Source organism: Chenopodium quinoa, unplaced genomic scaffold, assembly GCF_001683475.1.
Source record: "Chenopodium quinoa cultivar QQ74 unplaced genomic scaffold, ASM168347v1, whole genome shotgun sequence".
Classification (NCBI taxonomy): domain Eukaryota; kingdom Viridiplantae; phylum Streptophyta; class Magnoliopsida; order Caryophyllales; family Amaranthaceae; genus Chenopodium; species Chenopodium quinoa.
Genome location: NW_018745003.1, coordinates 4,159,568 through 4,174,529, shown reverse-complemented (window position 1 = coordinate 4,174,529; position 14,962 = coordinate 4,159,568). Strand labels below are relative to the sequence as shown.

General features: G+C 35.5%; 2 protein-coding genes across 2 annotated transcripts; one reads left to right on the top strand and one right to left on the bottom strand.

Moving 5' to 3' along the window:
- Positions 1-529: 529 nt before the first annotated feature.
- Positions 530-6,179, top strand: LOC110707988 (probable galactinol--sucrose galactosyltransferase 6). The gene is made up of 5 exons (XM_021886084.1): positions 530-1,013; positions 2,765-4,119; positions 4,585-4,794; positions 4,903-5,037; positions 5,248-6,179. Exons 1-5 carry the CDS (start codon positions 774-776, stop codon positions 5,891-5,893), a joined length of 2,586 nt encoding a protein of 861 aa, XP_021741776.1. The 5' UTR covers positions 530-773; the 3' UTR covers positions 5,894-6,179.
- On the bottom strand, positions 6,178-12,815 carry LOC110707989. Its single transcript, XM_021886085.1, has 8 exons — positions 12,559-12,815; positions 11,379-11,510; positions 10,921-11,047; positions 8,800-8,913; positions 8,039-8,237; positions 7,909-7,954; positions 7,216-7,291; positions 6,178-6,743 (listed from the first exon to the last, which is right to left on the bottom strand). The coding sequence occupies exons 2-8, from the start codon at positions 11,433-11,435 to the stop codon at positions 6,340-6,342; spliced, it is 1,023 nt and encodes a 340-aa protein (XP_021741777.1). The 5' UTR covers positions 11,436-11,510; positions 12,559-12,815; the 3' UTR covers positions 6,178-6,339.
- Between the last annotated feature and the right edge of the window lie 2,147 nt (positions 12,816-14,962).

Below are 14,962 nucleotides of genomic sequence, written 5' to 3'. Positions count from 1 at the left end.
ATGATTTAAAAGACTAAGCAATTAAAGAGAAATGAAATCAAAACATTAATTTAATTAATACAAATACTTTGTATTTTTTTTATTCCGAGGAAAGACTAATATAAAGTATTTTGAATGGAATGATTTCTCGCTCTCATTATTTATTTACTGGTAATGATAGAATCTCATGAGAGTGAGGAATAGTTCAAGTGGTTAAAACTTTTTTTTTCGATTTCAGGTGATCTTGGGATCGATTCTCATTTGCCCCTGTGATTCTCTAAATACAAAAAAAAAAAAAAAAAAAAAAATCATATTGTACATTTGTACACGATAATCTACCTGGGACGGCTTACTTGCGTCATGTCTAGGAAACTCTTTTGCTTTGGCCTTATACTGTTATAAACAATTTAATTGTTAGCACTTGGCATCATTAATAAGAGAATAACATTTTAAAGGATGTAATTGTCCAAACATTATAAGAGATATACTTCGTATTATTTTTTTTATTATCGGCCTTGTTGCGAGTCAAACAAACAAATTCCCAAAAGTAGGGATTCTAGATTGAGCTAAGACGTGGATCCAACGTGTCACAATTATCAACCATCAAACTTAATAATAATCCATAACCAACCGTTGGATCATCATAATACAAGTCAACAATATATTCTCCATTTAGTAAAATTGAGTATAAACCCAAAAAATCTAGACATTCAAGCAGAGAACAGTTTCCCACTTTCCTGTTTCTTTCTCCCTCTTAAAATAATAAAATAAAATAAAACCAAAAAAAAAAAAAAATGGTCACAAAAATTAGAAGCACTATAAATTCATCTCAAATTCCTCTATTTACTCAAACAATTAACAAGAGAAACTACTCGTACATTATTTCTACAGTAAAAAATCCAAATTTGCCATTTTCTTTCAATCAATTTCCTAAATATTCTGGGAAATACTCAAATTTTCTCTCCTCAAATTGTTTAAGATCTTCCAGCAAGTCAATCAATCATCTTCAGCCTTTCTCTGTTAAATCTTTCCAGGTAAGAAATTTGTTTATCTATGAAAGTTTGAATCTTTTCTGGGTTTTACTTAATGCAGCTAGATGATTCATGTTGTAATTATTTTAATGTTTTCTGGGTTTTAGTTATAATGTAGCTATATGATTCATGTTGTTTTTATTTGAATGTTTTCTGGGTTTTAGTTATAATGTAGAGATCAGTTGATTTTATATTTTATTTATATTGGTGGGATTCGATCTTGATACTTTAACCCTCTAAACTAGTTGGCAAATTGAATTCAACATTTACATGATTGATGATATAAAATGCAAATTTGTGGATTGTATGTCAGGGACAAGATGATTAGATGAATTTATTGTTGTCCAATTATTTTGGGATTTGTTAATTGAAGATTTATTTGCATAAAAATACATATACTACGTACTTGATATATCATGTACAATTTTGGTAGTATGATTTTTTTTTTATTTATTTATTTTTTATTTATTATAAGCTATTTCTAGGTGGGTCTAATGTTTCTTCTTTCAAAATTATCCACGTAGATTATTTTGATAAATTTTTATACAACCTTAGTTTTGTACCATAAAGATTAGGAACTTGCTTATCCTGTTTCAATTGATATTTGATCATCTTGATTTAGAATTTGAAGCTAGTCCAAGAATTTTAAGCTTGTTTTATGTGAATTTTAAGCGGGAAATTCTCATCTGTGACCCCCAATTTTTGATACGCATCAATGATCACCTCCTTTTTTTTTTTTTTTATTATACAAAATGACCTAATTTCATCTCACTCAACCTTATTTCATTAAATATTAACTATGATTAGATTTGTATTTAAAAAAAAAAATTAAAAAAATTAACCCCAACCACCAAAAACCAGCCACCCCCACCTGCCAGCCATCATCACCCTTTCCGGCTACGCTACCCTAGGTCACCATTGATACGTAACAAAAGTTGGAGGTCACCATTGAGAATTTCCCATTTTAAGCTTATATTTGAATCCTAACCATAATATCATATCATAACTTATATTTTCCGTTTGATCTTTCAAGTTGGTCAAGATTCACAAGTTTGTAGCCTCTTCTATGCGTAACCAGTCGTTTTTCATTGCATTTGGTTCATTAATAGGCTTGTGAACGCCGTGATTTGGTTTTGATTGTTATGGACTTGTACCAAGATCGAGCTTTAGACAAGCGGATCTAATTTTACTATCTGGTACCGTAACAACGAATTTGGCACCATGAGATTAGGGGGGTCGTTTTCAGTACCGAGTCTTATAACAAACTATTTTGCATAAGTTGCACAAACTTGTATGATGTAACAAACTATTTTCCATAAGCTGTACAAACCTGTATGTATGAATGTATGATGTATGGAGTAGTACCATTTTTTGATCCAACGGACGTTAACTAGCTTAGGCTGCTTAGTTTTTAAAGTCTTGAGGGTGGTATCAACGACCTTTGAGGTTACGACTTCTTAAAGAAACATAAAAAAACCATTGAGATCTCGATTTGTTGTTTATTACTCCGTATAAATCTAGATATTGTATACTAGGCATTAGCTTATCAGCTCATAAGCCCAAATTTGCAATATATCCAATTTCCCTGTATGTATAACCCTTCACAAGATAATATGAACATAATAAACTTAACATGTTTTTTCATTATCTCTAGTCACTTATTGTGTTAAAGTTTGTTACTTTGTTTGTCATTTCTCGTGGAAATTGATTGCCTTGAATCTAATATTTGCTCACGAAATTTTTCATTTTGGCAGAGGGCTGAGAGCCTAGAGAAAGAAAAAGAAATGACTATAGCACCAGCTGTTCGAATTGCAGACGGGAAAGTTATAGTAAAAGACCGGACCATCCTAACTGGAGTACCCAATAATGTGATAGCAACATCCGGTTCATCATCTGGTCCGGTTGAGGGAGTTTTCATAGGGGCTGACTTCGACCAACCTAGCAGCAGCCATGTGGTGTCATTAGGTACTCTTAGAGATGTCCGGTTCATGGCATGTTTCCGATTCAAGTTATGGTGGATGGCTCAAAAAATGGGTGACAAAGGTGGTGACATCCCTTTGGAAACTCAGTTTTTATTGGTCGAGACCAAGGATGGGTCGCACATTGAATCAGACAGTGGAGATGAAGCTAATCAGATCATCTATGCAGTTTTCCTGCCTTTGGTTGAGGGTTCGTTCAGGGCTTGTCTACAGGGAAATGCACAAGATGAATTGGAGCTTTGTTTAGAGAGTGGGGATGATGAGATCAAGGGGACTTCATTTACTCATTCTCTGTTTGTGAGTGCAGGGACTGATCCCTACGCCACCATCTTTGAAGCGATCAAGGCAGTTAAATCTCATCTTAAGACGTTTAGGCAACGTCATGAAAAGAAGTTGCCTGGGATTATTGACTACTTTGGGTGGTGTACTTGGGATGCATTTTATAAAGAAGTCACCCAAGAAGGTGTTGAAGCTGGATTGGCTAGCCTCTCCTCAGGTGGGACCCCGCCTAAGTTTGTGATCATTGACGATGGTTGGCAGTCTGTCGGGGTAGACCCACGAAAGGAAACTTCATCTGAAGAGAATAAAGATAATTCGGAGGATGAACCTGTGCCAAGACTAACTGGGATTAAGGAGAATGAGAAGTTTCAAAAAAAAGATGACCCTAGTGTTGGGATTAAGAACATAGTTAATATAGCTAAGGAAAAATACGGGTTGAAATATGTGTATGTATGGCACGCCATCACAGGATATTGGGGTGGAGTCCGCCCTGGGGTTAAGGAGATGGAGGAGTATGAGTCACTGATGAAGTACCCTAATGTGTCTAAGGGAGTAGTGGAAAATGAGCCGGTGTGGAAGAGTGACCCTATGAAGGTGCAGGGATTAGGATTAGTGAACCCAAAGAGTGTGTACAAATTCTATAATGACTTGCACAGTTACTTAGCTTCTAAGGGAATTGATGGGGTTAAGGTGGATGTGCAGTGTATCTTGGAGACCTTAGGCGGAGGGTTTGGTGGTCGAGTGGAGCTCACTAGGCAATACCACCAAGCTCTTGATGCTTCCGTGGCTAGGAATTTTCCAGACAATGGTTGCATTGCATGCATGAGCCACAATACTGATGCATTGTATTGGTAAGTTGACAATCCTGTAATCCTACAGTTTTTGCTGTTTTTGGTGATTCTGACATGAAATGTTCCTGTGCTTATCGGATTAGCTGGTAATGCTTTAGGTGGTTTACCAGTTTTACTTGGGTTTGATCATTTGACGAGTCCTGCCTTAAAACTTACCTTCATATGCCTCTTTTTTTTTTTTTATTTTTTTTTTATTTTTTATTTTTTATTTATTTATTTATTATTATTATTATTATTATTATTATTTGTGTGTGTGTGTGTGTGTGTGGAGGGGGGGGGGTTAGGATTTTCTCGTAATGGCATTAATAATAAACTAACTAATAATCGTTATTACATACATATGAAAATCAGTAGTTCATCTTTAGTTTAACTTAACAGACAAAAGGGATAGATTTTGGCTAGAGAAACCACTGCTTGAATTAAGCACCGCATATGTTGATGTTATGATTGTTATATCATGAACAGCTCAAAACAAACAGCGATTGTGAGAGCATCAGATGATTTTTTCCCGCGAGACCCTGTGTCGCACACCATACATATTGCAGCCGTGGCTTACAACAGTGTATTCTTAGGGGAGTTTATGCAACCTGATTGGGACATGTTCCATTCAGACCACCCTGCCGGTGAATACCATGGTTCAGCTAGAGCTATCAGTGGAGGACCAATCTATGCCAGGTACGTAAAACTATTGCACAGTCTCTTTTTTCTTACTGATTGTGTCACAATTAGTTAACCAATTTTAGTAGATTATGTTTCTGATTTATTCTCATGTTTTTGTTACAGTGATGCACCTGGAAAGCACAACTTTGATCTGCTTAGGAAGCTTGTTTTGCCTGATGGATCAGTGCTCCGTCCTCGTATGCCTGGTAGACCCACCCGTGATTGCTTGTTCAGTGATCCAGCTCGAGACGGTAATAGGTATGGCAACGCTAAACCTTTTTGATTAACTTAAACCATGTCCATTTTCAAGATAGTATTAATCAGACATTTCTATTTCAATCCCACCCCAACAAATAAAAGGGCACTTTTGCGATGTTACTCTTAAACGGTACACACATATTTTATTTTTGGAGGGAGTAATATATAATAGCAATGTCTAACATTTAATTTCTTGTGACAAAAATGCAGCTTGCTGAAGATATGGAACATGAACAAGTACACTGGTGTGCTAGGAGTGTACAACTGCCAAGGGGCAGCATGGAGTATTACTGAGCGAAAGAACATTTTCCATCCAACCCGACCCGGAGCCCTAACAGGCGTTGTCCGTGGCCGAGATATCCATCTCATCACCGAGGCCGCAGTGGACCCCACCGACTGGAACTGGGATTGTGCTGTCTACCGTCACAAGACTGGTGAGGTTATCACCTTGCCATTCAATGTATCTCTGCCAGTGTCACTAAAGGTCTTGGAATGTGATGTGTTCACTATAACGCCCATTAAGGTCTTAGCCCCAGGCATTAGCTTTGCCCCATTTGGGCTAATCAAAATGTTTAACGCCGGTGGGGCCATTGACGGGCTAATCTACCAAGTCAGGAGTGGAGCACGAGTGGAAGATGGATCTGCCCATGGTGATGAAATGGTAGGGAAGGTCCAAATGGAGGTGAAAGGTTGTGGGGTGTTTGGGGCTTACTCTTCAACAAGGCCCAAGAGGTGCCGAGTTGGGTCCGAGGAAGTCAAGTTTGAGTACGATTCTGGTTCGGGTTTGGTCACTTTGAGTTTGGATCAAATGCCAGAGGAGAGTAAGAAGGTTCACATTGTAGAGGTTGAGCTATAAGTTAGTTTTTATATTATGTAGTGTTTGTCATAGTTACTATGAATATATTCTTTTTCCCTTGCTCCTCGTATGCTGTAGTGTTGGAGGTGCACAATAGCAAGGGTTCTATTCTTGAGTTCCAAGGCCATATGTAAACTTTGTTGTTACTACATTACTGTAAGATTATTACAGTAATATTACTATAGTACTGAATTTGACGTACTCAAAATTATAATGTAGGGCCAGCATAATGGCCTCGGGTGCAAGGCATATCCGAAGTACTTTAATACAAAAAGAGAATTGCATATCTAAGTTTTCATGTGTTATATATAGATAACTGTTGAAAATTGAAATGTCTAAACACCAATAAATGTATACTCCATAATAAATGTAAGATTATCTACACCCTGAAACAATAAAGCATATAACCTAGCTATTAACAATGTTCCCACTGTCATAAACATGAATTATAATATATCATCAAATAATTGATCTTCCAGATCCTTAGCATACTCCAAGTCATAATCTTGCTCTTCATCAGGCATCAAATGCAGCTCAGATGGAGCCTGTTGAATATTTCCATTTACCAATGGTGATTCATTTCCCATAAGAAGCTCCATGAAACCAGTGTGTTGTAATTCATCCTCACTTTGATGCTGTTCAGCGGCAGAAAGTAGCATTGGTTGCTTGTGGTGTCTCTCTTCTCTCTGGTGATGAGTTATGACAGAATGCTGGTCTGTTCCTATAAATTGTGAGAACATTTCCTTTTGATTTCCCCACTCCTCGTTTATCTTTTGCACTTCATCTCCAATTGTCAGCCTATCTTCTGCAATATGCTTTATGTTTTCGGTATCGACTACCCTACTGGCCTCTTTAAAAAGAAAACAAAAATAATAAATAAATCAAGTTAGCAAAGATGAGGACCAAGAATCATGTATGTAATCAAACACAAAATTTGGGATACTTTCACAATTAATCATTTCCACAAACTGACCTTATATTTAGCTTAAGGCTAAGGTTGCTAAGCTAAAAATACTATGTAAACCTGGGGCATGATGCCATTGCGGTAGCTTGAGATTCAAAGAAGGTTATAGGCGCTATTTAAACAAGAGTGCTCGCGTAAAAACACAAAGCATGGTTCCTATGAGTATTTAATGTTAAGGCGTGGTTGCATCTTTGGTTAATAGGCTGTCAGTAATGGGGTGCAGTAAAACAAGACCTAAAAGGGAAAATATTCAAGTCAAGAGACTCAAGACACAGCTAACTCGAGATAACTTTTTGGAATAATAAACCTGACCATATAATAGCAACAGGAAAGAGCAATAAAGTACTGCAAAGAATACCTCTGATAGCAAGATTTTTAGTTCCTTCATATTCATTGGCCATTTTCCTGAGCACTTCTAGGTCAAGTTCCATGCCCTGTTCCAAAAATTCAAGCTATTAAGACACAATCAGCAGCAAAATTGCTTTCACAGATCCAAATTTAAAAGGCTCAGAGTACATCAGACGTGTGTGTTGTATCAACTAATAATTCACCAAACAATTTTGTGAGAAAGTTCAAAAGATGGCAGAAAAAAGAAGCAAAGAAGAGAGAGAGTTCCTCAGAGTAAGTAATTACATTCTTTAGTAAAAGCTATTCTATAATCTAACAAGTTTGCATGGTACAGCGGAAGTAGAAACAGAATCAGATTTATTAAGATTATAGCCAAAAAAATTTACTGATGACCTCAAGGTGGTTCGTACATGATTCAAAATAAACAACTTTAAGGATTAAACCAATTACTACACCAACTAAGAAAATAGAAAACATAATTGAATGAGAAAGAGGGGAAAGAGAAGAAGGCACACTAGAGGCCTAGACATATCTAGGTCTCATAGTGATAGCGTAAAATGTGTGTGTGTGTGTGTCAATGTGTGTGTTTTGATCAATATGCCTTGGCATCAAATTATATGACAGTGATATCATGATACATTAGAAAAAAAAATATAAGACACAGCCAAAAAGAAACCTAAAATCACAGGTGTACGCAGCATACCATGTCCATGTGAAGATAACGCTCAATCTCAGTATTCGCCAACAATCTACAAGAAGGAAAAGCAGCAAGATGAGGTCAGTTATGAAACTGAATAAAGCTACAATACTAAACTTATGAGTGTCAGACATACTTTTCATGCATCTTCTTTATGCAGGCATTCTGCACATCTACCAACTCCTTTATTCTCTCTTTCTCAGAATAATCATTTATGTTGACGAAACCAAACAAGAATGCATTCTTCTCTAGCATCCTTTTGACCAAAACAGATACTACTTTGATTCCATTTTCTTTCGCATTTACAACCAGAGCTGTTAGTCTTCGTAATTCTCCTGTCAAAACCATCAAGAGGAGGTTACATCTCAAAGAAAGGTTGAGGGTGAAAGGATGTATGCCAATCAATCAAACAAGACATGAACACATCTACTTGCCTATTGATTCTGGGAAGAGAAATATAAGACTTTTTTTTTTTAATACGCCAATAAAGCCAAATTTTATGATTTTCTAGTCACTTTATATTATATCAATTTGCTGTGTAATGTTGTGTACTGTATTAAGGAAAAGATTAAACGAATCCAATATATTCCCATTTTATTAGACTGCATGAATTCTGCAAATCCAATTTCATAACTAAGATGAGGGCCTTTGAAGGAAACTAATTCCCCAGGATCACTTCAGGGGAAAGAAATTATGAAGAGTATATTTAGTTTTCCAGATAATTAGTTATAAGCCACCTGAAAAAGAAGGGGCAAGGCAAGAGTAATCAATCAGAGGTAACTTCTTCAGCTGTGACATTATAGACATACATCTAATATGAATAACTTTGTATTTTATTTAAGGTTCAAAAAGGAAGTGAAAAAAGTAAAATACTCATATGCAAAAGCAGTTACTTACCAAGAGAGAGATAAATCTTGAAGGGAGGCTTGAATGGCTGTGTCTCGTAGAGACAATAGAGGGCATAAAGGGCACCCAGTCTCTGTGACAAAGAATTAGTGGAGATCATATAACCTGCATATGTTCACGGAAAGATAGAGATTAAAATAATTCGTCAAACAAAAAAAGGAAATGGATTTCAATCTGTCAAACATATTAAGACTAAAAAGGGACAGAATATCAACCACCATGAATTAGACCAGATCAGTAGCAATACAACATCAACAAAATAAACCACTTTTTAAAGCAGAGGACAATTAAAAGACACTTAGCCTACTCATGACTCTGAAATGGCTATCTAATCATACCATGCATGAAATTACAGAACATCAAACAACTTAACAAAACAAGAACCAGAGCTCGTAATTCATGGGAAGGAACAGCAAAAGGCTGGATCAAAACCATGGGTTACTTCTTATATGAGTACAATATACAGCTATAAGTATGTATACAAATTCACTTGACCATATTTGAGCTCAGAGGATCAATCATAACATAATCTGGACCTTCAGATTCTCAGTTCTTTTTTAACAGTCGACTCACACATTATATCAATTCAATAGGTGCTTATGTATCTCACATTCCAGATGTTCCACTGTCGTTTGCACTAAAGAAGAAAAATGGGTGTACATTTCACAAACGCATTCATTTCTTTTATGTGGTTTTAACATTTATATTCAATTGGCATCCAGTATGCTAATGAATTACATTCTTTTGAAAGAAAAACGACTAGTTTGTGCTGCCATCCTATCCAAATCCAGTCCTTAAGAGTTCCTAATTTTTCCTATACAACTATTTATAATTTCACCCCATCCAATATGCTAAAAAATCCAGGCATTACTCTTTTAATTTGAACTCAACCAATGCGGATAATGCTAACCTTATCAAGTTAACAATTCAATCAATAGTTGAACATTATCAGGAAACCGAAGTTTCTAAAAATTTCAAAGTAGCCATCACAAGACTCCATTCACAGCTGGCTGGAAAAGTTAACAGCGAGCTCTTCTCTAGAAAGATGTAACCTCAAAGCTACCAAGATGTGTCATTAAGACCATTACATTAATTTTAGCTCTAGTGCAGTTAATATGAACATAATTGGTTTGTTCTCAAAAAAAAAAAAAAACACCAAATCAGAGGTCCATTATATCGGCTCGAAGTCTTCACCAGAACATCTTCTGGTGTTTGATTGATTGCATGTGCAGTGTGTTTCCATTGTACTATAGAAAAGTGGCAATAGTTACATGTAACAGTATTTATTTTGTAGCCCTAGTCTAAACTATGCAAGCTCTTTCACAAACATCTACAGGCAGACAGTGCATGTAACTCAAGGACAGAGAAAAGGTCCTATACTGTAATGGAACAATTATAAAGCAATGAAAACAAAATAAAGCAAGGAGGTGTTCAGATTTAAGAAAAAAAAAATGGAAGATTGGTCATTTATAGGTAATGCACATAGTTAATACCCTCACTCCCTCAGTATGTGTAATGGACAAAGAGCTTAAGTCATACTGCAGAGACGTTAATGAATGTATAAATGGTAAATCCCTGAGATTTACAGCTCTAGGAGAGTTCTCTTCTTGTGTCTGTTATAATAAGTCTAAATCAAGGATAGTAGGAGCTACAAATCCAGTTTATAAGAAACACTGACCTTTAAGGCTTCAACTAAATTGCCCACTCTTCTAATTAGCAAACAGACTAGCAGGAGCAAATGTTCACTTGATGAGTCATGAGCAGCATCACATACGTTTTATATGTTTCATTTAGATAAGTATTAAATCCAATTGAAATGCAATTGAACTTTCTTAGAGCCTTAAGCTTGGTATAGACAAGCTGGATATATTTTAATTCTTTTACATTTTCAATCTTTTGGTTAAACCTAACAAAATAACTTTGCATGAACCTTAATTAGTTATATATTATATACAATAATTGACATCCAACTATAGCTCATACTTAAAGTGGAAGAACTGGCTATACATTCTCAAAATGATGAAAAGTTCACCTTGTTGATTCACATACAAGATGCATATGAAAAACAAACTGTATGTCATTACATCATTAAGCATCAAAGAAGTAACTTACTTATAGAATGGTTGTACAAAGATTGCATAAATATATTCAGGCTGGTAGAAGGTCGAGCCTCAAATACGTAGGAAAATTTCCGTTCAAGCCATAATTTTTTCATGTCTGCTAAAGTTTTAAGCTCTCCCTGTACGCCAAATAAAAAAATCACTATTAGTTTTCAAGACAAAACATGCTTTTGGCATTTTGGAATTAACTATACAAAATTGAAATCAATGCAGCATTGGCAAGAGCAAAGCTATGAGTTTAATTCCACAAAAGACAGCCCATTCAAAGAGATGGAAGACTATAAACAAAGTCATGTAAAAGAATACCAATCCATCACGAAATAACACATCTAGAGTTCTGGATTTACGTACTTAAATGGGACAGAGATGGAAGTTACTCAAAATTGACCAGTAATTTCCAACCAATTTGAACTGCAAAACTCATTAGTCATATGGCTGCAAAAGGCATACCTCAGAAAACTCTTTTAAAAGCTCATCCAGATCTTGCTTGAAGGGAGAAAAATCCATTGTATATATATATATATATCACTCAACCAACAAAGTTCCCTCCTTTCTAGTCAAGCTCCAACATGAAACACTAGCCTGCATGCATACAACTGAATAATTAATCACAAGTTATTTATATTATGTATCGATAACTCGTGGAAGAAATATTTAATTACGAGTCAATTTCAGACAAATAATTTCTAGTGTTGTAATAAAGTCTCTTTTTTTATTCAAACATCAAATACAACGATAGATGAAAACATGAGAAAACCAATTTAGCATTGGGGTTATTACTCTTTGAAACTTGGATCAATTCAACAATCAACACCTTGTGATGTGTCATGGCCATTATACCTCTAGCTCTCATAGCATGGGCAGCCAAATCCACAAAATTACCTAGTTACCTTCCATCTTGCAACCATAGTGAAGAAACTGGAAGGTAATACTTATAACTAAATTGTGTAGGAGCAAATCCAATTCAACATGAAATGTGCCACAGGCTTAATATTCGAATAAGGATCGATGTAATTCAACAGCAAGTCACCCTAGGAAAATACTCGATAAAATTAGTCCAAGCTTCAAATGATACAGGACAATGAGGAAAAACATTGCTAACCCCTAAATCAGTAAAAGCTCACATACAACATACTTCTAATATAAAATGAGCAGCATACAAAAGTTTCTCGGCTAGCAAATTTATCACCAAATTATAACATAAAACCATTATATGATTCAAAATGAAAAACCAAATTAAGAACAGTACCAAAATTGTCCTCAAAATCACAGTAAATATATTCAAAAAATTAGTTTCATCTTAACATTAAGGAAATATAAGCAAAATCATGCAACACATTAGCAACCAAATTTGACTCAATTATCAATTAAGGCTCAAAATGGCATAAAATTCTTCTCTCCTAAAGAATATAAACGCAAATTGCACATAGAAAATTCTAGCAAAGAAATGCTCGTTAAATTATTTCATATTTTCAGTAATTATAACCAATAGTTCGTCTAAAAAGAACCCTAACTTAATTACACAGACGAATAATTCACGACAGTATGAAGCTAAAGCCTAGATTGTGAAATTGATATTCGATGATTTTAATATAAAATCAAATAAAAAAGGTAAGAAAAAAAATCTTACTTGAGAAGTTGTTTCAATGGAGGAGAGAAGCTCAGAAGCCGCTTTAATGGAGAATTCCGAGTACGCTTCAATGGAGGAGAGAAAAGGGTGCATCGAAAAAGTGAAGCACAAAGGAGAAGAAAGATGAAAACATACGAGCATACAAAAACCTTAAAAAAGATGCACTTGGTTAAGCGGGGACAACACCACATAAGCACCGCATGAACACGACGTAGACACGACAGTCGACATGACACGATACATTAAGGATTTTGGGTCGAGCTTAGAAAGCCTTTATTTAGAGAAATATAACAAGGCATGACACGGTTCTAATGGTGGTATGTGGACTTCGGTTGTGCATGGGCTAATCTTCAGAAAATTTTGGCACAACAAGTAACTCGAGGGTCAGGTCTAGTCAATCTTGAAGCACCTGAGCATGACACAAGGCACAACCCACAACCATCTTTAAATCTAATAATCTAATTCCATCAAAATATCCTCTTAGATTTTTCTTTTCTTCTTAAAATGCTCTATTTTAAATGGATTACATCACTCATATGCCAATGCGGAACTACAGCCTACATGACATTTTTGTGATTAATAAACAACTTTCTAATTCCATAAAAATGAAATTGTTATGCATGATTGATGTCAAATGCAATTTACAAGATGGATATATAAGCTAATTCAATTATCAATTATGACATAAATTGAGAAAACACTAAGTAATAATAGAAAAAAAATTTCACACTCGTAAGTTTGATAAATTAGGAGGTTTACGGGACATAGTAAAAGTGAAAGGATGCTAACTTACTCACTTAGGAGTTGGGATGTATACATGGATTTTGGCCCGTAATTTGTTTTTAACTCCAGTATGAATTTTGAGTTAAGGCTCTCATTTGCCAAAATTATAAAAGTTTGTCATCATGGTCAACCTCTAGCTATTGCTTAGTTGTGTGCTATATTGTCTTTATAAGGACTATGACATAGCTAAAATTTTAGATGGAGGTGGTTGCTTCTCGGGCATGAAAAAAGTCAACTACTATAAGGAGACAATTGGTTGAAATCAATCCATATACAAAAGTACTCACCATCGTTAGTATATTTTCTTATCATGCAAAATCTTAGCATGCAGATTCCAATAGTTTTCTTTGACAAGTTTATGAAGACTGAAATATAAAGTTCCCCAAAAAATATTGTGTTGCAATTGACCAAAATTATTTCTTCTAAATTTAACACGTTTAAATTGACTGATATTGTTGTATAATTATATACGTGTAGGAGTATAATACAATTCCATGGTGTGGTCCTAATCAATTTTTCCAAACATAAACCAAACATTTCATAATTTGTAAGATGTTACGTTATTCAACTAAAACTAATACCATGTTTAAGTGTGGGTTTATGATGGTATATGTTTTTTTTTTAGACAATGGTTATACTAGATAATATGGAGGTATTTGTGGTTGTGAGTGTGAGGAGATGTTCGCATGACATGAGCAAGGTAATTTAGTTGTCGTAATTGATATTACCGTGTTAATTAGGCAAAGTTGCGGTGAGATGCTAATGCTAAAAACGACATTACCTACACGGAGCAATTGTATACACAACACATAATTTGTTAATATGATTAGTCAATTTTTTGTTTTTTATTTTTAACAAACCTACCAAATTTAATTAATCCACTACTAATATGAGTTGGTCAGATGGGTTGAATATAGGAATGTCAGTGGGGCAGGTCAAATAGGAGACCCGCCCCAGTTAGGGCAGGAATGAGTCTTGGTTTGACGGGTGAGTTGGGGTAGGGATGGGTCTTGGTTTGACGGGTGATGAGGCGGGGACGGGGAAAAAAACCATACCCGCCATGGGTGATGGGGCGAGGGTGGATTTTAGGTTGTACCCGCCCCATCCCCGTCCTGCCTCACTTTGTACCCGCCTTATCCCCACATTCATATATTTTTAAAAACAAAATTATATACTATTATACTATTTTTAAAAACAAATTATGTAAAATAAAATAGTAAATATAATACTTTGTAATACACTTATATTATAAACAAAAAAATGTGTAATGTTAACAATAATTTTTTCTTTTTGCCATCTTTATTTATTACGAAGGATTGTGTACTTGGGAGGCGGGGATTAGATGGGTCTTAGGTGGAGATTAGGTGGGGGTGGATATCTAAGTAGGGGGTGGGGCGGGGATGGTTTTGGAGTTATACCCGCGCGGGGTGGGGATGGAGATGAATTTTAGACCCGTCGCGGGGATGGGGATGGGGATGAGTATGAAAATTTTAGGTGGGGATGGAGATAGGAAGGCCAACATCTGACCCGCCTCGCCCCATTGACATCTCTAGTTGAATGTTTGGGGGATACTAATCTCCCTCTTTATAATATGAAGTACTATAACACCTTCTCATCAAAA